The sequence below is a fragment of the Ptiloglossa arizonensis genome, chromosome 8 (assembly GCF_051014685.1).
Source record: "Ptiloglossa arizonensis isolate GNS036 chromosome 8, iyPtiAriz1_principal, whole genome shotgun sequence".
Lineage (NCBI taxonomy): Eukaryota > Metazoa > Arthropoda > Insecta > Hymenoptera > Colletidae > Ptiloglossa > Ptiloglossa arizonensis.
This window is the reverse complement of record NC_135055.1, coordinates 11,581,376-11,607,926: the sequence shown is the minus strand read 5'-3', so window position 1 is coordinate 11,607,926 and position 26,551 is coordinate 11,581,376. Positions and strand designations below refer to the sequence as shown.

The window sequence follows — 26,551 nt, the reverse complement described above, 5'->3', positions numbered from 1 at the left end:
AAAACTTGAGTTAAATTAAGTAACATATGCTTTCGATTCATTCCTTGTGACATATTGTTATGAACATCAATAATAAATTTGTAAGCAATAATATGTGGATTTACTAAGAAAAATTTCGATAGGTTTAATGAATAAAACTTAACAAGTAACACTGTAAATGAAATTCAACAGTTCCACTTCCAAACTAAATAACTTTCAACAAAGATTTTCTTTTCCAAATCAAACAACTTTCTTATCTAAGAAATAACTAAATGCACACACAAAAATTGGATGTAGTATGTAACTGCAATACAAACCATAAAATCAAGCATGTAAGTATTACAAGAAAACTGTTGTTTTTCCCCATCTTTTCCATTTATTTTTATTACAATTTAATACTCTAATAATTGTCAAAATCATTTTAAACTGCAATAAATATCAAATAAATCTTTCAAATTCTAGTCAGCCTTATATCTTAATTATTCCTGTTTATGTAAACTTTTGATCCAAATTTGTTTTTTCAATACATTGCTATTTAAAAAGTGTTACACATTTTGCTTCTTTCAAATTTAGTCTAGTTGTATTAGAATGACAGAGTTACTTTTGAGCAATATGCTTAAAAATGCTAAAATTGAAGCCATTAACAACTATTTATAAGCAAGATGCAAACATATAACTACTGATTAAAGATTAATAAAGCATGATCAATTTTGTAACACTTGTGTATGGTTCAATTTAATAAAGTAATTAGATATAAGTGAAAATTTGATAAGCATCTTACAAAGAATATATGTGTATATAATAATAATATTGTTGAACGTTTAGTATTTAACCCTCTATGTATCAATTTTAATACTTTTAATTATAATTATCATCTAAAAGAATGATCGTGTTTCAAGAAAGGACTGCAAAATTGTATTAAAAATACGGCTAATTTTTAAATCCTTAACCATTTAGAAGAAATATATACAACATATTTAATATTGTATAATATTGTGTAAATTAAATTTGAAATTATTATTGAATCTTTAACTGGTAGAGTACTAAGGGTGGTTGCAATAAGATTATTTATATACAAGAAGTGTTAACTTAATGCTGCAAGTTGACAGAATGAATGTCACAATAGAGCCAAGCAAAGTCTATTGTTATATGCTTGATTTTTTCTTTCAGGCATGAGTTACATGTACATTTTTTATATTTTTAAGCGGTTTCTACAAATTGTATGTCTGTTTATGTAGCAATGCAGAATATAAAAAATGTTTGTCTATTTTAAATTGTATCACAAAAATTGCAGAAGCACGATCGTACTCTTTGGTACTGAACTAATCAAGAATTTAATAAAAACTTATAATGTAATATTTAAATGAATGCAACTACCAAATGTATGGAATACAGTAAATACTTGTGTATATTTTATAAGGAACTTTTTTCTCAATGAAAAATGGTATCATGTATGCTCAGAAAAAGTAATAGTCAAGATTATGATTAAAAATTTCAGTTATTTTCTGATAAGGAAGTAAAAGAGTTTAATTATATACGTATGATTTTGTTTTATAGATACATCTTACAGAACAGTTAAGGATTATTTCGCTTAAAATTTCTATTGCATTGTAATATCATAATTATTATTGCAATATTATATAATGTTAAATATTCAAAGAACTGTACATTCAACAACTAACTTTTGGTGAATAGTTTAATCTTTAAAATGCAAAAGTAACTGTGATAACATGTCAAGTATGAATAACCAATTGCTTTATTTATACATATTCTGTTGAATGAATAAATCTTTAATTTTTTACATATTGGGTAACAACGTGTAGTTAATATTAGTACTCCACTTTTTGTCATTTAGTGTCAAGTGCATTTACACACACACACACACACGCACACACACAAAATTCTTTCAACATGGTTGGAAAAGTATCAATATTTTAAATATAATTATATAATATAGAAAGAACATTTTTAAATAATACTGATTTTCTAGCAGTATTAGAAAAGAAAAGCAATACATAAACTTTAATCACATTTTTTATACTTTAAGGATTAAACTATATGAGAATGAAATGTAAATAATAAAATTAATAACTATAAATTCACTAACATTTTGAAAAATAGAGGGTTAAATAATATGTTATTGTGAGAAAAATATGTAGTATATATGTAGCATAGTACTGCTAGTATTGTAACAATGTAAAAAAGCAATTTATCTACTCTTGAATATCTATGAAACACTAAATTTCATTGGTTTTAAAAAGTAGTTTTAATTACTTATTTGTGTGCTATCTATGTCAACCATTTTGTTGAGAAAAAACAGTATAATAAAATTCTATTTCTGCTTATAATAGACATAAATGTAATTTAAATAACTGATTTTGACCTATAAAGATCAGTGCAGTACTATACTCTTAAATATAATCAACATAGTTTATAGTAAATACAATTCTGGAATGTTGGAGCTGTGACGTAAGAAATCACTTACGTTAAGTCAGATATATTGTTTAGGAAATATTATCCCAGACCATGGTCCTCAAAGAATCCCTGTGGAGTTTCCTCCTGAAACACATGAATAGTATTGTTAAGTTAAAACGTATGTAAAAGGTATATGTATAATAAGTATATGAAGAGGGATCAATTTCTTTGACGCTGCAGTTTATCATATAATGCAAATATACAGTAATGAAAATATATAAGTATACACGTACCTACTTTGTAATTAAGTAACCTCCTTGATGCAGCTTCAAATGGCGAACTGAACCCTTTTCATATAACTGAGTATATACTTGTATGGATACACAAAGCTGCACAAAGCACATATTCATTTATTGCCTCGTTTGAAATGCTTAAGCATCGATCAAAGAAATGTCTGTGTGGCATGCTAAGTACAGAGTGTTTCTGCACTTATTGTTAAATAGATGTGTGCATCATAAAATTGACCAACTTTATTAAAAAGACCCTTCTAACAAACAATGAATAAGTAAGAGTTCTAGAAATTCTTTTATTGCAGGTAGAAACAATTGAAAAAATATCTTATTAAAACCTGAAAAGGTAGATACAATAGAAATAAATACATAGACTGGGTTAATTACATGGAAAAGGTAATATATAATTCTGTGTACAATTACGTAAAAATTTCTTTGTATACATTTATTATGGGTATTATTACTGTGTTAGAATTATAATATTAAAAATTGACACTGTTTATGTATATATACAAACAAACACATACACGCATACATACACACATTTTCTCTTTCTCTTACTCACACTCTCACACTTACACTCATACAAAAGTGATACGTTCAAATATTCATCTCTAATTTATACTAAAATAAATATGTTCAAGTACACAAATATAAAGAAAACTATACAAAATGTAAAGAAAGAATTTCTTATGCAATTATAAACTGTGTAAACGTTATGTAAATATTTTTGTGTGTTGTATTCACAGATAAATAATGGTTTTCTAAATACACGTAATTTTATTGCCATAGTACGGTACTAAACTATGTTGTAGCTATTACCTACTCAGTAATAAAACGAGAAGCAATAATATTACTAAGATTTTTTATGAGCTAATATATAATATGTATATATAATATGTATATATAATATAATATATAATATCATATTATATAATACATTATATACACACACACACAATATTCTCTTTCTCTCTATATGTGTGTGGGTGTGTATGTGTTCATATATATATATATATATATATGAATATATAATACATAATATATACATATGTATGTATGTGTGTATGTATATATATATATATATGTAATAATGCGCGCGCGCGTGTGTGTGAATTATAGCAATTGCCTATATAAAAATATACTAAAGTTTGTATACTAGATTTGTAAAGGTTGTCAATGGTAAGTAAAAAATTGATGCTCAGTAACTATAGAAAAAGTAGAGACGTATGATGGCATCATGCAGCGGGTGAGCCTGCTCCAGGTCTTGATTCATGTGGGTTGTCAGATTGGCCATGAAGGGCATGCAAGAACGCATCACCTACAAAAGCCCTATCTCCCGTAGAGCACCTTCCACAGCTTCATCCTTCCACAAACAAACAAATATTCTGACTAATCTTTAGTGTATTTCTGGATGTGTCCTTAGTTATGGAACATTAATGTTGAGCTAAATCTGATTATTAAATCCGATTATTAAATATGTTATAGAATTGAATTAGATTTTATGAATTAAAAATTGCATAAAAAATATATTATACAAGATACCTTTTCATCCTGTGTGAACTGATACTAGAACAAAATTAAATAAATAAAAGCAACAACCAAAAATGTGTAAACCAAGTAAATATATGTTTTAGTGCTCATGTAAATACTTGTACTATTTCTTTAATATATATATTTCGCATTTTTAATAATTTAATGTTAGAATAATTTTCCCTAACTGTAATTAGTACATAAAATATAGAAATAAATATTAAATATTTCACTAAATTTTAAATAGTTTCAAAGATCTTTTATGTACATTTATACCTTATAATAAAATTAAAATAGCAATTATTATTAAAGATTTAAAATACTTTTTAAAGTTACAAATGTCTTGATAAGCTTGCATTATGTATATAAACTTTGTGATATTAACATAAACTATTTTCCTATAAATATCTTATAAATATTTTCCTATAACATTCATGTTGTGTACAGAGTGTAGTAATATTGCCTAATTAAAAATATATTATACAGTATAATAATTTAACACAGATATAATCTAAATATATTCTCTGTATATTTCACAAATAAATAATCACAAAATATTACAAGATGTTCCTAAAAATATTGAACATCGCCTACATAAAACTTTCATAGGATTAATTGTAAATAATAATGTAATATAAACATGATCTGACAAAGCATGACTAATAAATTAACTTTATGAAAAAACACCTGCAAATGAAATGCATTCACTGTTTTGTTATGCTTTTCTTATAATAAAATATGTCTTATAAAATATAAGACCGGTAAATACTATAAGTTTATGAAAAGATTATTTCCATGCAAATAAATTATACATAAAAAATAAACATACAAGCATACGTTTGCATCATAGAATTTTATTGTAACTATTATTCAAAGTATTTTGTGGATAACCATCCATAACATTACATAAAATTATACTGTCTGTATAATTGATTGTGACTAATGTTTATTGCAAATTGAAACTATGTACATACATTTCAACTACTATAAGCAACAGCATTTCTATAGTATTATAATTTCTATACTTTTCTAATATTACTTTAAAGTATAATAATATTATTGTAAAAACCATAATACTATTGTAAATTGTAATTCTATTTTTAATCAAATGAAAAAAATAGATTTAACATGTCTGATCAATGATGTTTTGTATACCGATTCATTATTTAATAATACGTTTCATATATTATAAATATGTATGAAAAATAAAAATTATTCTCTACAATAAAAATTATTATTGTAATGTGAATATTGAATATTCTGTATGTAAATATTGAAAATAATAATAATTCATGATTTGTATACAAGAAATGGTTAAATATAATTAAAGTATATTTTAAAGGCAATGCACACACACATACACCCACATGCGCACATACACTCACTCACTCATTCACTCACTCACTCACTCACTCACTCACTCAATCACTCACTCACTTTCACAGACAAAATGCAAATATAAAATCATTGAAAATTTTCTTTTTATCCAGTCTAAAGTATGAATAATATATTTTCATAATTTGTAATAGAGAAACAAACCATTACACCTTTTTAAAATAATGCAGAATGTAATTATTTATATTAAGATCTTTAAATGCAACCAAGTTTATTTTTATGGCCTCTTAGTATGTATAGTTATTGTTTATTAAATTTAGAAAAAATATTTTCATAATAGTTTCATGAAAATGAGTAGATATACAAAAGTCTTCAGGGATTAGGCATGATGGATTATAAACATTTTAAGACTGGTTCTATCCATTTATCAAAATGTTCTAGAAAATGTAAATATGATTTTAAATATAAATTTATAAAAACATTTTTCATATATTTTTCAGAAATAACACTTTAAATTCACATAACACATCTGTAATCCAATACAACAAAAATATATGATTACAACAATTATTTTTACAAAAAAAAAGTTATATTACTTTTACAACCATTGAAAATTATATTCTTTCAATTAATTTATAAGTATTTTATTTTTGACAGTATTATTTAAAAACAGTCTACTAGGTATACTTGTGTAGTAGATGACACATCCAATAATAACTAAAAATTTTAATTTATTAATCTCAATACAAATTTGCAACATAAATCTTGTACTAAAGAAATGGTAATATAAATATTTATTAATTTTTACCAATTTGCTTCCATATTAAAAAAGTAATAAATTATTTTTTAAATATTTAAGGTGATAAAATATAATTTTCAAAATAACAGTAATTACAATAATATTTTATAATAGCAAAAATATGTGTATGTTTTTGTTTTCATGGTTATGTTATATACTTATTAAAAGAATAAAGTATATAATATTAAAGTATTGATAAAATAACTGATAAAAGGAACTAAAGAAAGTGGCTACACTCATATTAAAATGTTAAAACCTTCTTACATTTTCATACTAGTATTAAACATAAAATGCAAAAATTATGTTCTCGATTTCACAAAATAACTGGATATGTGCAAAATTCGTATAAAATATTATTAATACATAAACAAATGTTAATGGCATCTCATTACATTATTTGCTAAAGTAAAAATTATTTTCTAATAATTTTGTTATTCGTAATGATTCTAATGAAATGAGAGTATGCTCTATAAGTAAATAGAATAGTAACTTTGTTATTGATATATTCAATACTAATTTTATTAGTAGTATTAGGTATCAATTTTTATATAAATGGATTTAAAAAATTTAACTTTCATTTAATAAGTATAAAATATTGTCAAGATACATCATAAAAATTTATTCTTAGAAAAATTAGTAATTATTATTTAAACATGTGATGTAATTAAAGGAACTTTAAGTGGAAGTAACTTTATATTGTCCTTAAATTTATGAACTATATAGATCACAATACTGAACACAGTGTTGTATTATATTTAATTTCAATATAATATGGCAACAGTGTGTATAAATTTAATTTTGCCACTATAGGTATGCTGTTGCATGTATGATAAATAAAAATTTATTACAAATGTAAGCCCACTTACATTAACAAAAGAATAAGCATATAAGCGTTCTATGCACACTGCATTAGCTACAAGAAAAAAAATAACAGTTTACAATATTTTTGAACATGGATTATATCTACACTATTTGTCTTTTTGTGATGACATTACACTTAATATCACTGGAATGAGTAGTCATTTTTCATGCTTTTCTGACTACACAATAGTTTAGGTAATTATATATTAATAATAGTTTCACGATGTAATTGTATTGAAAGAAAAATAAATTATACTTATGATTAGCAATAATAAAAATTTACTAATCACTGTATATATGTATTATTTATATCTATAATGGAAATTGTAATACAGACATTTAAACCAAGTATTACAACAGTAATTATCCTGTATATACAATTTGTGCTAAATATTAATAAAAATTTTAAACATTTTAAAACAAATTACATAAGGGAACAAAAGTAGTTCCATAATATAAAAATACATATATACATATAGCACATAAAACTTATGAAACAACGACAATTATCAAATCAAAAGAGAAAATAACACATTGCTATTATAAAATTTTAACTTAAAAGTGTTACATTCCATCATGCATTGTAGATATTACATTGTTAATAGACATCAAAGTGTCATTATAACCCATTTTCACCAGGCATTAAAATAATGCGGTGACTGCAATTAAATTAAAAATAAATGTTATATTGTTATAATACATACTCTTTCTTTAAATACCCATTTAACTACTGTTGTAAATGATCCATTTATAATCTTAATGTTTCGTATCTTCACATAGATTTATAGATAAACATTGTATATAAAAATAATTATATATAAACCTATATATGTAATAGTACAGTATTAATTATGCAATATACTTAATAAAATGATTCAAAATGAACATTTTGTTATACCTTTAACACCGCATTATTAACATTATTCTACCCAGAATAAACAGGCTACAAACATGCTACACATACAAATCATACAAGAGGATTTTGGTACTTTTTATATGTACTTCTTGATCAATATAGATTTAATTACTTTGATAGGGACATAACACACCAACTATCAAAAGTTAAATACATTATTTGAATCGTTTTAACAAATTTGCATGTAAAAATAAGGTAATGAGCATTATATGAATGTAATAAAAATTCCAAAATATAATATTGGTCTTTTTAAAATTGAAAGTTAATAAAAAGATTATCTCATATGTTAAAACGATTCGGCATATTACTAAAAAATAACAAAAATTAATGTCATTAAAAAAGACAAGTCACAACTCAATGGGTACATCCCCATAACTAACCTCCTGTAGTAAATCCTGAGATGCAATGGCTTTTAACACATTCTTTTTGCTGGTCTCCTGAATTTCACCACCAACCAATAATTCATCCAAGATGAAGTATGCTTTCTCAAAATTGAAAATTATATCTAATTCACATACCTAATAACACACAGAAATTAATGTTAATATTAAAAGTACAAATTTATTGTTATAAAAGCAAGACAAAAATTTTAATATGCATGTTTTTTCTGTTACCAATGCCTTTCATACAAAATATTTGTTCATATGATAAATACAAAAACTGAATCAAATTAAAATTATTATGTTACTTGACAACAGATAAATAAGTTTGTACTTACACTTCCAAAATATTTATCCAATAATTCAACATAACGATGTATGATTTCTAGAGTAAGTAATTCGTTGTCATTCTGTTCTATTGCACAACAGAAGTATAAACTTGCGTACCTATAAAACAAAATTATCAATCTTTTTATTGGAATACAATATTTTGTAAATTAAATATCATGTACATTTAAAATAGAAATTTCATTAATTAACAATTTATATACTAATTCAAAAACACATTGGTATGTAATTATACAAAAATTGTAACAAATTATATAATAAAATTGCACAATTATAATATACCTTTTATAGACAACCTTAACATCTTTCCATTCTAAAAAACTTGACATTTTAGGTTTTCTTGCCAATATTGTAGTGATTAATTCTCGTGTAATTTTCTTCTTTAATTTATCAGGGTGAGCCACATACCATTTTTGTAAACGCAATTTTCCTTGGCGACTAAATAATAACATAAATTGCATCTAGAAAAAATATAAATGTTCATAAATATATATTTCGATAACGTTTGAAATATCGTCAATACGGTAATCGCTGTTTATTTCTCATCTCACGAAAAATAAGTAATGAAAATTTACCATTTTGACTTTATAACCACAAAACTAATCACAACACCTTTCACCAGATAACAAATGTAAAAATTGCCCTTAACCACTTTTAACTTTAGGGAATGTAATTAAGGAACCTCAAATTTGAGGGGCTAAAGTTTTTTACCATGGGCGCATTTTAATATATTAATATGGCCGCCATCGATGCCCTCTATTGTTAGAATTAGGAAGTTCTATTTCAACTCAGATTTGGTAGAGGGCTTTAAGTCAAAGGAATGTGTGCTAGGTCCTATTAGGTGACCAAAATAGTAGACTTCTTTTCGAAGGTCCTACATTTATAATTTTTCAATGAAAATTGCTCTGTCATTGGTATTTTAATTGTTTGTCGTATCTATTCGTATTTTATCCTGCATAGATAAAACCTAAGGTACATTTCTAGTCAAAAATATGTGGACTAAGTAGAACTCCATTTATCCGAATCGGAAGGGAGACAAGAGCGTTCAGATAACCAAGTAGTTTATATAATAAAACTTCACAGATTATCCTTCCACTACAGTTTATTCGTTCACATAATAAAAGCTAATGTTCACATAACTGGATATTTAGTTTTGGTTACTATTTCTTATAAAATGCAGCAGCAACTTTGTATATTTGAAGTACATCCACAATCGTTAAAGTTATAAAATGATTTCCAACATAAGGGTTCTATCTTTCTAAATAGCATATTGTGTAAATAAATTGATGAAGTTGAGAATACAGAAAAGAAAGTGTGGGATTAGGAGGAGAAAAAAAGAGAGAGTCATACTTTGCAAATAATATTTTTTGAAGCAATTTTTTTTGATTTCATAACATTTTAAATATTTGTCGATTTCATAAATATAAAATTTTTCACATCATTTAAACACTAAAAATTGTCAATATTTAATTTTGGTAGTGTTTTAAATCATTTCATTGATGTATTTATACTCTTCAAGACAACTGTACTGAAAATTGATTGTCCAGCTCCATTCACTTCCCTTGCTACTTTTTTTAGCTGTATGATTTCATTTGATGTATTTTCCATTTGTTTAGATATGTCATAGTACCATATCTTCTATATTGCACTCAGCAAAGTATGAGATACAAATTGCAGCCTCATGTATCTCTAAAATATCAGTTTCCTTGCAAGCTGATCTTGAGTTGATTAATATCTTCTCAACATAAAGAAGCTTATTCCAAACATTCCTTGCTTCAAGTATTACAATTTATTTGATGAAGATATTTTTAAATTTACAATGTTTGACTTGTATAATTTTTCACTTAATTAGAAAAATTAAAGAAATATAATAATTACAATATTATATTATTGATAAAATAAATATATATTATAAATAATTTTACAGTGTATATTTTTCTATTTGTAATACATTACATACTAATAAATTGTATTTATTTCAATGACCGAATGCGTTGTATTAAGAACTCTGTACGTTTATGAAGTTTGTCTTGAAAACTAAAATGTTGATAAGAAATATTTAAAACCTGATATCCTCTGTGCGATAATAAATTGTTCTGTAATTTGATTTTTCCAATTAAATCTTTCACTCCTTTACAATAATTATTGTAAGTATGTATTACTATAGCAATTCTGAAATTTATAGTTAAGCACATCATCAATTTTCTATGATTATATTTTATATACATTTATAATTACTTCAAAATAAAAATAATGGATGTTCTTTTGAGAAGACCCTAAATATAAAATTTTTACTTCAGGTATTTAAGAGTTTCCAAAATTTTAATAATAAAATTGCACACATTACATGGTACTCTATCTATATGTACGTTACACAGGCGTCACTAATTCTGTGCATTAATATCGTCAACTGTCAAGGTAAGTAACGATCAAGACCTCCATATCTATAAGGTGCTCGTGTAATTTTTTTTCACGTGTCAACCAAGCTAGCATGGAGACCTAGTCCAACTCTAACACATTTCATAAAAACTGATATTAATTACAAGATGTTTTGGCAAGCGAAAATTATAATGACGTAATCCGTGGTTTTTAAGTAGGATACCCTATAAAAATTGCGATTCAATGTATTATGCGGAAAATTTGTTATTATTATCCCGGCAATTATTAAATATCAAAAGCTAAAATTTAATATTTAGGATCTACCCCTTCTTCCCAAAATTTGACACCAATCGAGCACTGGAGCATTTAAAAAGTAAAGCAAAAATATTACTTTATACCTACTTCTTTATATTTGTACTACTTTCATTAACAGGTTTCAAATTCTGATCCATGAGGCATTCAGCATCTAAAATATTATTTAAATATAATACATTTTTTTTAAAATAATGTACACTATGAAATTGTGTTTTGCATACCTAAAAGGAAACCCATGTTTGTATTTACATTCATTTGAAATTGGGAAGGTTCCAAAAAGGACTTTAATGTTTCTTCAAGTGCATTAATGTATAAAACTTTTTGTGGTGTAACTGGACTTGTTACATTTGGTACTATTGAATTGTCAAGTAACTGTCCTAAAAATAAAATTTCACTTAAATATACAAAATATTTTTACCTATTTAAATGTTATGTTTTGTTTCATAATTATGCTTTACCACTATAATTCTGCAAGATGTATTTCGCAGCACCATTGATATTTAATAATTGTATTTGTTTCTGCAGATGAGTTAAATCTGCAATACAAATTAGACATTAGTTTGTGCTTAATAACACATATTTTGTTGTTATCATAAATACTAACCAGAAGATTCAAAGTTTGCAATAAAATCATTTTGTAATACAGATTCAGCATGTGAATTTGATAGATTATTTAATACAAGTAAAGACCAGACCAGATTTAACCAAGCATGAGGTGTTAAGTTACTAGGTGATACATCTGGCAGATATCTCTAATTAGGAAAGTAATATTTTAGTATATTGATTTTCCTTCAAGTGAATTAGATATAGTGGCTTAATAGTTGTGGTACAATAGGTTTAGGGATGGCGATCCTTTATGAAAAAGTAGTAAAAATTAAAAAATTCAATTTTTTAACATAAGATTACACTGAGTTAGCGTACAATTTGTTCTGTCGCAGCATAGAAATTACTATCTTTATAAAAATTATTTAAATTAAGAAAAAAAACTATAGACAAGAAATTTAATTACCTATTTGTAAACTATTTACCAACAGCAAAAGTTCTTACATGAAAACAGTATTAAGGCTATCACTATAGTGATTATTTGTATAGAGAAATAATTCTATGGGCAGCTACTGCAATGACCATTTGTCACAAAAGGGTTAATTTTTCTATAATTTGTGAAGAGATCTGCTAAATCAATTCTCAAGTAATTGAATAAGTACTTAACAGATTTTAAACTTATTTTTTCGTAAAAAATCACTCTCTCCTCTGTTATATCATAATTATTGAGCCACTCAATCAAAACCCATATAGTCGTAAATTCTTTCAAAATTATTTTGAATTGTACACACCTTTATGATCATATTTGTTTCTTCAGTCTCATAATTTAGAACTGCAAATGTATGCAAAATATTTAACAAATAGTGTTTATGAAGAACTTTATTGTCAGAATTAGAAAGAAGTTTGCATATATGATTTAAAAAATTTATATTTTTATACTTGAGAATTGCCATCGATTTCATTATTGAATTTAATGGAGGAGTCATTTTATTAACATTTTTTATTAGAGTAGAACAAATTTTGTCTAATAATGCCTGTAATATATTTCAATTCATGAATATACTGTTACACTTCTCTTAAAATATTAATATTATTTTACACTTACCTCATGAAAACAACATAAAGTACTCATACTAAACAATAAAGAAGAACATTGGCTCGTATTCAGTATTGTACTATAGCGATTAATATTGTCAAATAAAAAATTCAACAGCTTTACATTTCTCTTTTTATGTTTTGCTAAGTCCAATACTAATGAGATCATTGCAGATGTAGAAAGATTGGCATATTCGGAAAAATCATCAATTTCATTATCAGTGACATCAATCGTAGAATCTGTATGTTTAACTTCTTCATCATTGGGACTATTTGTTACAGTTGAATTACTTTTGTTTACCCAATTTATAATAGTGCTCATAACACTTAAAATATCAGTTTTAGATAAATTGGACATCTTCATAAGATCTAACAATTCATATACATTTTGTGCATCTTTAATTTTAGATGCAATCGAACTGTTGGTACTTATAGATTCATGTACTGCTATCTTAAGATCTTCAAACTTAACACGTTGTTCTTCGGTAACTTTTAGGATTGATGTTTTCATTTGTTCATGCTTTAATAAATCAACTTTCATTAATTAACAGAATCAAATATAACATTTTAGACATTTATGAGAAGTTAACTATACAATCAAGTAAATAATCATAAGTACAGATGCATGATCCTTAAATTTTACCTGAGTAGGTTTAGGAAGAAATATCTTCACAGTTTTTGACTGTGTTACAAATGATGCAGTAAATCTCCAATATAATCGAGGAATACATCTAGCAGTTATACTAGACATGGCTATATTAAATTGTAATATTCTTAAACTGTAAAAATTGTTAAATTAGTTAAACCTGCAATATTGTTAAATTTATAACAGTAATACAAAATGACATGTACCGATGAACTTTGTTATAATTTTTTCTTTATACAAACTCAACTTGCAACACTTACTTACCTTAAAAGAAATAGTGAAATATATAAAAATCTTATTTTATCCGTTTTCAAAAACTTAAAGTCGATTCCATGATAAGTTTAGGTTCTGTATGAACCGTGGTTATAATCATTGATTACAAAATTTCACTAAGATTGGATTCTTGCTCATATGTATAAAAACAAATGTTACCCATTATTAATATATTAATACTGTTCTTATTACTTCCTTATAATTGAAAACAAATGTTATAATTTTATGTAAAATTATCTGCCGCTCAAAATATTTTAAAATATCATTTTTTTTAAATAAAATATTAACGAACTTCTTTAAAATATTGTTTGTATTATGATGTATTATATATGCATATATATTTTTAAGTTTCCAAAATTCGAGTAAATGTATAAAATGTAAAGTAATATAAAATTATCATATAAAATTATTTATACGATAAATTCAAATTTGAATTACAGAATGAAATATTTTACATCAAATACAAATTTAACTGTTAAATCGAATGAACTGATTTCGATTATTGTGATTAGTACTACTTTTTATCGATTCTATTTATTTTTCAAATTAAATTTTGCCCATCTATTTATAGGTATATACACCGGAATCACAAGTGCGATGCCGTAATAGCTTGGCTATAGCAATTGGATGAAGTATCCTGACCGATTTAGCGCCATGTTGAATTTCGCCCACGACTACATACTAATGCAGAAATCATGTGTCAGATTTTGACAATTTCGAGGACTTAAGAAGGAAGACAAGTATGAGGCTTTCTTTGCCCTTCTATACACTGTTTCTTTTGAGTAATTTTATTTAGCATAATTATTTTTTTTAGTACTCTTCTAATAGTTAAATCACTCACTTTCTTGTTTAAATATTTTTCTACGTCCAATGTTAATTTGGAAATATCTTCAAATTATGCTTAATTTTTCTAACAATAAGACATATCTCACATTCAGTGTTTTATCCAAATTTGTTTTTGATTTATTTAATAGGCGGCCTTTTTTTTTATACCGTTTTATTGTGTATTAGAATATGCTTCGACTTCGATTAATAAATTTATTAATTTCATCATAATTCTTTTCATTTTCATAATGGTAAATAACTAAGTTTCGCTATTGTAATTTGTTACACTTCAATTATTTTGTCTTTATTATCTGTTGAAGTGACGGACAAAATCAACAAAATTTTACTAGGTAACTATATTCAATTGTTCCTAGACATTTTGAGATAAAGAAAAGTCGAGTATTTTCCAATTTAACAACGTTGCCAACAGTGTATAATTTTTACTAACAGCTAAATTTTGCTAGTAACAGTAAATTTGATTCAATTTACTAAATATTACTAAAATTTTTGTGATATTTTTTAGTACAATTTTCATGTTTTATAAAAAAAGTTGGTTAAATCTCTAAGTACAATTTTAAGCGATAACCACTATATACTACTTTTCGAATACGATTAAATTTATTAAATATATAATACAAGCTCTTACTATTTATTTTACTAACAATGAGAAGTTAGTTGTGCATTTTTTATGTCAACACGACAGTTTAAAACAGTAAGTTTCAGTACATTTCAAGATGGCGACTACTGATGTTTCACTATGGTGGAATACGATACTGATACATTATAAATATGATATTATGATGTTTATTTGTATTACTTACTGTTGCCAATAAATTGAAACGTGGATTTTAACTATTATACTGACACAGTATGTTGTACATCGTACGTCTACGTTTGAATTTTCTGATTAATAATGATCGTGGTATTATCAAGAAGGAAAAAAGATAATGTGATTTGGACGTCAGTCCCTTAATTGGCAAGAAATCCGGTATGATGTGAATAATGAAACATCACAGGAACTTGAGTATACTTTGCTTTTAAAATTGCACGCTGAAAGCATTGAAAGATACATTAGGCATTGATTTTGATTAATGTTATGATTAGGAATATTTAACATATTTACGACGGTGTGAACCAATGATATCACGCATTTTGTTAGAATGGAATGGTTTGATTTCCTATGAGCAAAGTTGGGCATTTCAAATAAATTCTTTGTTTATTCAATAAATTTGCTTATAGTATAACTTTTGTTCGAATATTTTATCAGACAATCTATTTGCTTTAGATGAGTTTGTATAGTGACAAATGAAAAGGCCACCATTTGAAATATTTTGAAAAACAGATGAGGTTCTAAATTCTTTATAAAAATTTAAGACATCCCTTTGGTAACAGAAATTACAATTACCAAAGTTGTAGTGAGAGATATTAAGTGTAATATTGATATCGCTCATATAACTTCAGTCGTATTTCCTGTTGCTGAGGGAATGTTTTACGTTTTATTTTCATATTTTGCAATTGTATAAGATCTCCAAGCTCTATATTACAAGATTACTTGTTTGATATAGTGACTGTCACTAAAAATTGTACACTTAGTAATTCAGCTGATTTTAGTTTGTAAATCTTGAAATTTGCTGTAAATTACTAAAATACATATATAGGCACATGGTTTAATGCTATTTTATTTATGTATTATAAAAGTAGAATAAAACTTTCAGTAATTGCTAATATAACAAGTGAAAATTGTTGTTATGTATGGACTGACCAGACATTAAAAATTGTACACTGTTGTTAATACTGTAAAAGTGATGAACCAACAATCTTTTTTTGTTTAATAGTGCATGGAAACTATGAGAATATAACTTTGTTTGTTGTCTTCTTTGTGTTTTAAGTTTTGCTTGACCTATTTTACGATAATTAAAAAATATGTGGCAAATAACATTGCCATTTTCATAATAATATGAATTAGCAGAATGTAACTTGATAATTCATCATTAAAATAATTGAAAAAGTTATAATGAAATTAGTGAAATAATAGGAATAAAAGTACAGTTCAATCCATCATAAAACATAAAAAAAAAAGATCGAGTTAGATAAATACGTGTGTAAAAAAACAATGACATGTCTTTAATTTAAGCATAAAATAATTGATGGTCATAAAAAGGAAGTTTGAAATTATGAATTAATATTATTGTAATCATTTTCTATCATGGAAAGTTATGAAAGTATCATTAGGAAATCATACTTTACCAACTATTTGTTTGAAGGCAAATCTGAATTTGTTATTAATACAAAATATACCCTTGATTTTTCGAATTATGGATTGTGTACGCACTATTTATAAATCTTATTATATTTCCATTGCAACAGGTATTACATAAAGGGCAGCTAAATCCAATAAATTATCAGTGTAGTAATTGTGGGATATATTGACCCTTACATTGTATTTGAAAATCAGACAATATTTGGATATTGCACACCTGACGGTATGTAACATTATTCGATAAAGGAAAAGTTTAAAGATAATTATGTTTTCTGAGCTTTTCAATAAATTCTTCTTTAATCTATAAATATTACAAGAACTGTTCAAAACAAACTAACAATAAGATTAATTCCAACCTTATTTTTACTTTGCAGGATATGTTCACACCAACTTGGTTATTGAATAAGGCACAAATGAAATGGTTTTTCTTTATAATTTTGAGAGTATATAGTTTGTTATAATTATCAATATGAATCTTCTCTATTTGGGTCATTAAATTACTTGAAAGGATTAATTTTCTCTATTTTCTAATAAAATTTGTATTAAAATATGTATCTCAAAGAACGGATTTTGTTGAAACTTAGTCTATTTGTAGATCTATATAAGTACCATCTATTCCCAATATAATTTTTATGTAGATCCACGGGAAATGAAAAAGCAGAGGGTCAAAGCGCACGGTTTGCGAAATCTTTCGGAGGCTGTTGACGGAGGATAAAGAGATATCGATTTGCAATTTATGGCAAAAAAAAGACATAAAAAATTGAAGCTTTCGAACGATATACTTACGCATTTATAAAGAAATCAGAAAAATTGCAATACCTGAAAAAACTATTTTTAAATATTAACAAAGTACTCAACATAAAAAGCTTATTTTTTGTTTTTTAAATGATATATATAAATTACATCTTAGATCTCGAGATATCTTGCACACCGTTCCTGAAAACATAGTTTCGAGAAAAACGAGTTCAAAGTTTCTACACGGTCTGTTATGCGTGAGCCAAGGCATTGTGGAACGCATGTATACGAATCTGTTATGCTTTTCTACTTCAAAAAATAGATTCTTTTAAAGCCTGAGACTTTTCATATTTTAGTCTTAAGACTTCAAACTACTATTTAAGATAAATAAAAAATCGATTTTTTCAAAGTTTCAAGCAGTCCTGCCCCCTTAATATGTACTTACATGCGCAAGGTAGAAAGTTCAAATACTAACACTTTAAGGATTGTCTGTAACATATTGCATATCTTTTTTATTTATCGTCGAAAAGTATATTTTTTATTGTCATTTATTATTGTACAATACAGATATACACAGTTACTTAATAAAAATTGTTGCAGCTTTTAAAATGTCTGAATGTACATAATACTATTGTTTCAGGTATTTTTATCACTGGTTAGAAAGTTTAACATGGTTTTATAAATACTTTAACGTTTGTTAATACTGTCCTCTTTGTGTATAAGTAATAAACATAAATACATTTTTTTTTACTTTATTATATTTTTCTGTCTCTTTTCTTTCGTTTTTTCTGAGTACGTTTTTTTTGTCATCTGATGACAAAAATAGATTCTGGATGACATTGTCTCCCAAAAAAGACTGCTTTCGTTACAACTGAACTGCCACTTGCTGTGGAAGAAGACCTGCATCTTCAATTACTTTTTACATTCTATATACTATGTTTCAGCAGTTCCTTAGAACGAATTATCCTTTATCACTGAAAAAAAAACTAGAAAACTCCTTCGCAATCAATAGTGTGTTAAGGGACCTTTGCTTGTAAGTTCTTGAAACAGTAGTTTCACTGACACTGTTGCTAGTTATTTGCTTTTTTTATCATCCATATTAATAGAAGCGGTTCTATTTGCTCTGTGAAATTACAACATGAACTATTTAATCTAAGTTCCTTTTACGATTAGAGGAATTATGGGGCAAAATTGGATACATGAGTTACATTGGATATCACTCTTTTTCTTAGATAAGGGCCGTGATATGCAGCCCATGAATAGTATTACATTCGAGTGGACAGTATGAGATCAGACATATCAACTTAAATCTTTTGCAACTAATTTTGTATTGCGGAAATGCATACTTCCAATGTTTATTTAAAGATAATTAAAGCAATTAAATGTCCTAAATGTTACGCATAAAGTAGGCGAAGAATGTAAGAGAAAATGAACTTTGAATTTATAAATAAAAATCATTATGATAATTTTTCATCGTTTTTCTTTACATTTTGGAGAGGGTGAGTATATGTCGTTATAACGATTAATTTGAACTTATCCTAGATGGATCGATATAAAAAATGGATATAAATCCTGTAAAATAATAATAATATACGATCCGAAAGCACTAATTTTGTATTATTTTTTAGTGTATTATTAAAATATCTTCAATTGTTCACAAGTTATCCATTTATTTTGATTTTCATCGTGGCGCGCTTCTCTCTCTCTGTCAACCCTTATAGATTTAGGGGAAAATCTACGATGGGGATCGATGGCGACCACATAGATCTACAAATGCGTAAAATTTGAAATAAATCAAATTTGAAGAAGGCTCTTTGGTACTAAATGTAGAGTCTTACTTTTAATTTTGGTATATTATTTTATTAATTGTCTCTATCGAATAGCTACACCAAATACATGTTGTCTCGAAAGGATCAGTTGAAATCTTTGAGATACGTAACCTTCGAGCGTAAATGTGTTCCATATAATACGATCAAAGCCAACTTTTTTAATGTGCACAAGAGGATTAATATCTAGATGACAACCACCAAACAATGAAGGCCATATTCCAGTTTGTGATAATACTTTTTGTAACCATCGTATGAATGTTCCTTCACTTTCAGGTATGTGTTCTATAAACAAATAGTAGCCACCCTGAAACAAGTAATAGCCCGTAAAGTTTATTTGGAAATGTATGCATGCAAACATTAATAATCTAAACAACATGAACAGAAATAACAAAGAGGTTTATTTAAAAATTATGAAGTCCCACTTTCTAGAGATTTGCTCCACGTTTTGCACATTCGTCGATGTATATGGTCGTCTTTAATTTCTGTTGTAAATTTTCCCCTAAGTTGAGACTTTCGCTAAAAAAAATATCAAACTATTATTGCTTTCACGTGATATAAAGTTTGTACAGAATATCCTTATTTTATACAAGTTGTATTCATTTTTTCGATTGGTCCGATATAAAAAAAAAAGTTCACGTTAATCGTTCTAGCAAAATATAGATTCTTCAATGTTTTACGAAAAACTATATCGTTTATATCATGTTTAATGCTTTTTCAGACGTCATAAGCCTAATGCAAGGGAAATGTTTCGTGTTAGGGTTAACGAAGTTGATACGAATGCATACCGAGAAACAGAAATTGTTACATAATTAATTCTAATACGTTTCGTATAGTAGTTGTGATGCTTGTTAACCGAGAAGTAGCATAAATGATGCGTTAAAAAGATCTAAAAGCATAATTACCTTTTGGCTTTCTCTTTATTGGGTAATGTTTCTTTTATGTATTTTTAATCACCATCATTTGTATTTGAATCTTCTTCAGACGGTTTTGTAAGCGGAAAATTATGATTTAAAAATTAGTCAGGTATGCAATTATCCAAACATCGTTCAAAACCTAAATCCCACATAAGAGACAATGCATGAGCACAGTGACCAACAGTTCTTACATCGTTACGGCACTAACAATAGCATTATGTAATAGATTTAGCTGCATTTTGTGTAATATCTGATCCAACGAAAATATACCATAATTTGTGAATATTGGGTGTACAGTCTATAACTCGAAAAATTACGTTCTGCATTACAAACATAGTTTGTAAAACATAGTTTAAATTAAACACTGTAAGTCGTAAGTGAAATATTTTTCTTCAATTCGACTTATGCCATCTGAATGAACATTAAATAAGGTATAATATAACGATTAATACACACTTTTCGGTCGAATAAATCGAAAAAATGAATATAATTCATATAAAATAAGAATAAGCCATCAAAATATTAAATTACTAGAAGACAGTGATGTTTCGAAACAGTAATATTACATTATATTAAATTTTTTCTTGGCGACATCTTAGCTCCTTGTTTCACATTCTATAGGCCTGCATTTAAAGGAAAATTTGCAACGAGGTTCGATGACGACTATATAGATCTACGAACCTACAAAATTGATCAATGTTGAACAAGCCGCCATTTTTGCACGATTTAATTTTTCATATATTACGAATTGTGTTTAGTTTCATGGTTATGCTTTTAAATTCGTACAAATGTTTGTATGAATTTTTAAAAATATTTCTTCAGCGAAGTATGTGAAAATATAAGCATCTCTTAATTAAGCAAATATATTTGTATCTGAATAATTGTAGCATATTTTTACCAAGAATGTAACATAAATTTCCATTATTTGCTTAATAGAGATGGATGGCAAATACAAATATAAACATATTTCAAAATAAAATATTGAACCAGAATATCTTTTGTTCTATAAGTTTCGAAACGTTGATATGTTTGATTTTTATGAGTTATTTTTCATCTGGAAAATTGTACATATGTTGCAGTTTCTTTAAAACATGTAAGTGTCGACAAACTTGTCATCTGAATGTTTCAGTTGTACGTTAATTTTTTTCTATTAAAATATTCTATATACTATTTTCTATATCTTTTTCTTTTAATATTAAATATTTATTTACTTCAAGGTATAAAAGATTTCGATGTATTTTGTAAATTAACAAGTTTTAAATTAATAAATTAACTTTCTTAAGGTTACGATTTTAGCGGAATTTACAGATTATACTATTGGATTTTCAACTTTGGCCAAAAAGACTAAAACGGTTCTCTTTTTCAATCTTTCTCATTATACACTATTTGGCTTTAAGTAGAAGTGTTTGCTTACTTTTTAAACGACTATTGTGTCTAATTTGAAACCGATAACACAAACGAAATTTTACTGTTAATTGTTTAATTGACACATGTACACTCGTACCGCGTTACTTTAATCTAATACCATGAAATATACTAATTATGTTACCGGTGCCAAAACTCTGTGAATCTCATGAAGCGTCGATTGTAATGACGCCACTGAACACAATGATCTTGTTGTTACAACTACATCCACATATCCTGTAGGTACATCATCCAGGTAACTGCCATCGCCAACTATTATACTTTCGATAGTAACATGTGAAAATTGCCGAGAATGATTTCCATTTTCTAAATAATCGGCTAGTTCTAGATTGCGATCAACCGCAATCAAGTGGGTATTATACGGATAAAATTGTATATTTTCACCTGTAATTGTTACTATTAGACTATATAAATAAGGAGACTTCGAAGCAATTGACAACATTTTTTACAGTATTATCATATACATGTACAAGTAGTACGTGACTGACAATGAGAAGAAGTAAATTAATATTAAGGGTGTACCAGAAAATATTGCGCGTTTGAAAACTCTAATTAATGAAGTCGTAATTACGAGAAAAATAATCTCAAGTAATTCGATTCGTTCCTAACGAAATAAATTTAAGAATAATTTTAACCATTTTTTCCTCGTCTAGTAGGGTTAATTTTTTGGTAATGACAAACGGTGGAACGTTGATTATTGCACGAGAGTTTCGTTAATCGCATTGGGTTAACATGTAGAGAAAGGGGGAAGTAACTGGCACCACTTATTGATCAATCGACTTACTTTTGTCGAAAAGTAGTCGAATCTTTGTCGAGAAGTAATCAACAATTACGCACACTTCCATATACTTAAACTCGTACCATTTACTGTAGTTCATAATTTTAATATGCGAATAAAACGAAATTAATGGAACATTTTCAGATTGTATTGTCACTGGGTGTATACCCATATAACAATGCAGTTATATCGTTACATCTGCATTTATAACAATGCAGAAGAAAAGAATGTCGTGTGACTAATTTTTTGCTCGAGAAATCGAGAGACGTAATAAAGACATAAAAACAGTGATCATAGTTGTAATTTATCACCGATTAATAAGTATGGTATGTTCCAGTTCTCATCGGTATGTTAAAGTTGCATACGAAAATATCACAATTAATGGTATAACTTGATACCATAGCTGTTCAAGTATGTATTCCCGGTTCGAATATCCGTGTCGAGTCAAGAATACTCGAACGTGTCGAGTTGCTCAATCCTTACAAACAACTCGAACGTACACCGGGTGACTCGACTTTTCGAGTTTATTCAAGTAACTCAGATCTGACGTCACTGAACCCAAAGAGCGATGCGTAATACATTTCACTGCGATAAAAATGGCTAAATGCAAATATAATTACCATTCTCGCTATATCAATACTATTTGCAACAAAACGTTCGTCTACGTACCAAAAATGTCCATTTATTCAAAGATCGAGGGGTACTTGAAAGTTTTGAGCAACGTTGTACACCTCCGTTCAAAAGTTACAGGACATTTACTCATTTTAATCAATTTTGATTGTGCAATGTAAATTATTGAAATTGGTTTGCTTCATTTTTGCGTATATTTATGGACATTTGTACGTATATTCGGTATGTGCTAGGCGCAGAAAAACAAAATTTAGTCGTTGAAGTGTTTCAAATAATGAGAAAACGTGTTTGACTCGTTGAAAAAGAAACGTCGAAAGTTATTAACGGAGTTGTGGAACATTCTACGAGATGAATGGAACAGTATTAATCAAGAAGTTTCGTGCAAATGATTGCATATATTTTTTTATTCTACGCATAGTTAATAATGTATGATATAAGAAGAAATTGTTTTTTGTTAAATGTTTCAACGATTTTCATTATTTATTCTATGATTTTCGAACAAGGGTATATGTCGATCCTTAAGTATGGAAACTTTTTTCTTTTCTTCGTTCTCATTTTCAGGAACATCTTTTTATCGATATAGTTTCATATTATGGTAATCTCGAATCGGTTAAACATTCTTATACATTTCAAGTTCAATATTTACAAGAATTCTAATATATTTCTTTTCCTTGGAACGTTTCGAGTTTTCGAACAACTTTACCCGAATTTATCAACACAAATGCAATGCATACCCGTTTTGACACCAATCTCGAGCAAACGGATGCAATTCCTGGATCGTAGACTCTCGTCACTGGAAATAATGTGTTCCAGAAATTCGAACAAGTGATCTTTATAAGTCGATAAAAGTTCCGCGCATTCTACTTCAAATCCTGTTAGGTAGGATTTGTAAACGGCCCTCCGTATATGCGGCCATTTTTGCCATGTATAAATTGCCGCGAGAATGAAAATAAATAAGTATATTCCGTAATTGGTGATTACATCCCGTACCCACAAATCACTAATGCTCATTTTTGTACGTTGAAGTTCGTATCCTTAAAACGAGCGATTTCCTAAACGACACGTATGCATTCACGTGAAATTTTTCGACTTTTGTAAAATACTTGTTGCTAAAGATTCTTTGTAAACTGTATCTTCGTAACTAATCGATCGATCAAGACGATCATTTGCACCGTGTGCTGATAGTTTATTTCGATTTCCTCGAATTTTCTTTTTCACACGAACATTTTTCACAAGAGGGTAAAAATGATCTTTGAACGTACTTTGATCGCATATGCAAGCGTAACACGACCAGTGCCTACTGAACTGGTGTAGATACTCTCAATGCGAAGAGGTCCATCGCGTGCGATAAGATAAGCGTTACACTGTGCTTTCTGAACTTGTAATGTCTCAAATTGAATACATTTCACAAGTGTGCTATCGTAAACACAATTTAATGCATACTATAATTCCGAATTGTTTAATTTTTATTTCAACGACTTTGTTTGTCCGAACGAAACAAAATATAAGTTTACAAAGATGATGTCATGAGAGATTGGAGAAGAAGCAAGATGAAAGGGCATTGATGTACCGCTTGTTGCAAATTACTCCAATGGTCCAAGAAATTTTTAATTTTCTATAGAATTACAGGGGAATTAATAATGTCAACGTTACATCGTAATACACTGATTCTTTCGTACGTAAATATGTATCCTGCAGGTTTAAAAATCTTTTAAAAAAGAAAGCGAATTTTAAGGTTCGCCGAGAATAAGACTTACAGTGAAATTACGATAAAAATAAATTCAGTGAAAATTCGCTCATTTCTGCTGTATTCTTAGTCGATACTTCTTTTATTGTAAAACATATATATGTATAGCTCGATATTATTATTTTTTCATTTTAAAGATAGTAGTAGCAAAATATTGAGGTACTGGCAAGTGTTTGGTTAAATATATATATTTACATTTTTATATATATAGCTTGATATTATTATTTTTTCATTTTAAAGATAGTAGTAGCAATATATCGAGGTACTGGTAAATATTCGGTTAAATATTATTAATATATATAGCTCGATATTATTATTTTTTCATTTTAAAGATAGTAGTAGCAAAATATCGAGGAACTGGTAAGTGTTCTGTTAAATATTATTAATATATATAGCTCGATATTATTATTTTTTCATTTTAAAGATAGTAGTAGCAAAATATTGAGATACTGGTATTTGGTTAAATACATACCAGCGTGTACCACACCAGTTACCCTGATGAAAGAAGTGTCGTGCAAATATTGACTCAAAAATGTATTTTTTCAAACAGAGAGAGAGAAAGAGAGAGAGAGAGAGAGATGTGCAAAGTTTCATCAGAGAGAAAACGATTCGGCTGCTACAGCAAGAGGCAAAACAATAACCTCGCGTTTTCGAAATGCGAGAAAGTGCGTGCGTAAGTTAACAAAGAGGAAACAGCCAGCGGGCAGAGAGAAAAACGCTCGAGACGAACATATCGGCGTAAGGGGAGCACGATTCTTTGTCACTCGAGTTTTAAGAGTGACCACAAACAAAACGGGTTCGATCAATTTAGTCTCTCGAGCGAGTGCATGCATTCGTTTTCCTTTTGCTCGTGCTCTCGAACGCACGTACGTACACGCACCACACAACGAATCGAACGATTCACATCCACGAAACTCGAAATTCCCTTCATTCAGAAGCATTTCGCTAGCTCAGGAGAGGCGTTTTGTTGTTAGCATTGGGGAGGAGAGAAGGCCGACCGTTTTCGTAATGGCTCGTTGATTCCAGAGAATTGTCGTAAAACAATCATACATACGTCTTTCCTCGTCTATTTTCGGCCATCTTTCGTTCCTCGGACTTTTCGAACAGGGACGTTCTATTTCTGGATGATCCGTCTCGGGATGAATCGGAGGACAATCAGAACGGTGGGATGTGGTGAAAATTAACGTTGTTTTTCTAACTTATCTTTGCGTTCGGTAATCGTGTTTTTATCCTGATCTGTTAACACGTTAGAAATTCATATTTCGAATAGTTATATTAACACGTTGACTGCTGCGCCATTT

The 26,551-nt window shown here is 27.6% G+C and overlaps 3 protein-coding genes and 1 long non-coding RNA gene across 8 annotated transcripts; 1 reads left to right on the top strand and 3 right to left on the bottom strand.

Annotated features, from left to right (window-relative positions):
• Window positions 1-1,717: 1,717 nt before the first annotated feature.
• On the bottom strand, window positions 1,718-9,577 carry Ap-1sigma (AP-1 complex subunit sigma-2). 4 transcript variants are annotated; one of them, XM_076317809.1, is made up of 6 exons: window positions 9,432-9,577; window positions 9,139-9,317; window positions 8,847-8,955; window positions 8,509-8,646; window positions 4,230-4,253; window positions 3,074-4,050 (listed from the first exon to the last, which is right to left on the bottom strand). In XM_076317809.1, exons 1-6 carry the CDS (start codon window positions 9,432-9,434, stop codon window positions 4,006-4,008), a joined length of 498 nt encoding a protein of 165 aa, XP_076173924.1. In that variant the 5' UTR covers window positions 9,435-9,577; the 3' UTR covers window positions 3,074-4,005. The 4 variants fall into 4 exon arrangements, with proteins under 4 accessions (XP_076173926.1, XP_076173924.1, XP_076173925.1 ...); XM_076317811.1 differs by lacking the exons at window positions 3,074-4,050; window positions 4,230-4,253 and adding an exon at window positions 1,718-2,538; XM_076317810.1 differs by lacking the exon at window positions 4,230-4,253 and having other exon boundaries at window positions 3,633-4,050.
• A 1,183-nt stretch (window positions 9,578-10,760) lies between these two features.
• LOC143149966 (FAST kinase domain-containing protein 4) lies at window positions 10,761-14,235 on the bottom strand. The gene is made up of 9 exons (XM_076317883.1): window positions 14,099-14,235; window positions 13,832-13,967; window positions 13,199-13,708; window positions 12,885-13,127; window positions 12,155-12,302; window positions 12,009-12,086; window positions 11,772-11,927; window positions 11,638-11,701; window positions 10,761-11,028 (listed from the first exon to the last, which is right to left on the bottom strand). Exons 2-9 carry the CDS (start codon window positions 13,937-13,939, stop codon window positions 10,830-10,832), a joined length of 1,506 nt encoding a protein of 501 aa, XP_076173998.1. The 5' UTR covers window positions 13,940-13,967; window positions 14,099-14,235; the 3' UTR covers window positions 10,761-10,829.
• Window positions 14,236-15,674: 1,439 nt separating this feature from the next.
• LOC143150083 (uncharacterized) lies at window positions 15,675-17,706 on the top strand. The gene is made up of 3 exons (XR_012992944.1): window positions 15,675-15,920; window positions 17,300-17,415; window positions 17,567-17,706. It is a non-coding gene; the product is annotated as an uncharacterized LOC143150083 (long non-coding RNA).
• An 898-nt stretch (window positions 17,707-18,604) lies between these two features.
• Window positions 18,605-24,788, bottom strand: LOC143150082 (thiol S-methyltransferase TMT1A-like). Of its 2 annotated transcripts, none has more exons than XM_076318097.1 (5): window positions 24,238-24,788; window positions 22,220-22,491; window positions 19,766-20,060; window positions 19,415-19,694; window positions 18,605-19,050 (listed from the first exon to the last, which is right to left on the bottom strand). In XM_076318097.1, the coding sequence occupies exons 1-3, from the start codon at window positions 24,512-24,514 to the stop codon at window positions 19,800-19,802; spliced, it is 810 nt and encodes a 269-aa protein (XP_076174212.1). In that variant the 5' UTR covers window positions 24,515-24,788; the 3' UTR covers window positions 18,605-19,050; window positions 19,415-19,694; window positions 19,766-19,799. The 2 variants fall into 2 exon arrangements, with proteins under 2 accessions (XP_076174212.1, XP_076174214.1); XM_076318099.1 differs by having other exon boundaries at window positions 18,606-19,050; window positions 22,220-22,479.
• Window positions 24,789-26,551: the final 1,763 nt, after the last annotated feature.

What these genes read in the sequence shown, in the direction of transcription:
- Ap-1sigma (XM_076317809.1), bottom strand. An exon ending in GTTAAGGTTGTCTATAAAAG is followed by an intron (nt 8,956 to 9,138) that starts GTATATTATAAT and finishes TTTGTTTTATAG; the next exon opens with GTACGCAAGTTTATACTTCT. An exon ending in TGGATAAATATTTTGGAAGT is followed by an intron (nt 8,647 to 8,846) that starts GTAAGTACAAAC and finishes GTGTGTTATTAG; the next exon opens with GTATGTGAATTAGATATAAT.
- LOC143149966 (XM_076317883.1), bottom strand. Translation starts at nt 13,939, where the DNA reads ATGTCTAGTATAACTGCTAGATGTATTCCTCGATTATATTGGAGATTT. An exon ending in TTCTTCCTAAACCTACTCAG is followed by an intron (nt 13,709 to 13,831) that starts GTAAAATTTAAG and finishes GATTTATTAAAG; the next exon opens with CATGAACAAATGAAAACATC. An exon ending in TGCAAACTTTGAATCTTCTG is followed by an intron (nt 12,087 to 12,154) that starts GTTAGTATTTAT and finishes TTTGTATTGCAG; the next exon opens with ATTTAACTCATCTGCAGAAA.
- LOC143150082 (XM_076318097.1), bottom strand. Translation starts at nt 24,514, where the DNA reads ATGAGCATTAGTGATTTGTGGGTACGGGATGTAATCACCAATTACGGA. An exon ending in CGAGATTGGTGTCAAAACGG is followed by an intron (nt 22,492 to 24,237) that starts GTATGCATTGCA and finishes ATAGTCTAATAG; the next exon opens with TAACAATTACAGGTGAAAAT. An exon ending in TTCACAGAGTTTTGGCACCG is followed by an intron (nt 20,061 to 22,219) that starts GTAACATAATTA and finishes TACTTGTTTCAG; the next exon opens with GGTGGCTACTATTTGTTTAT.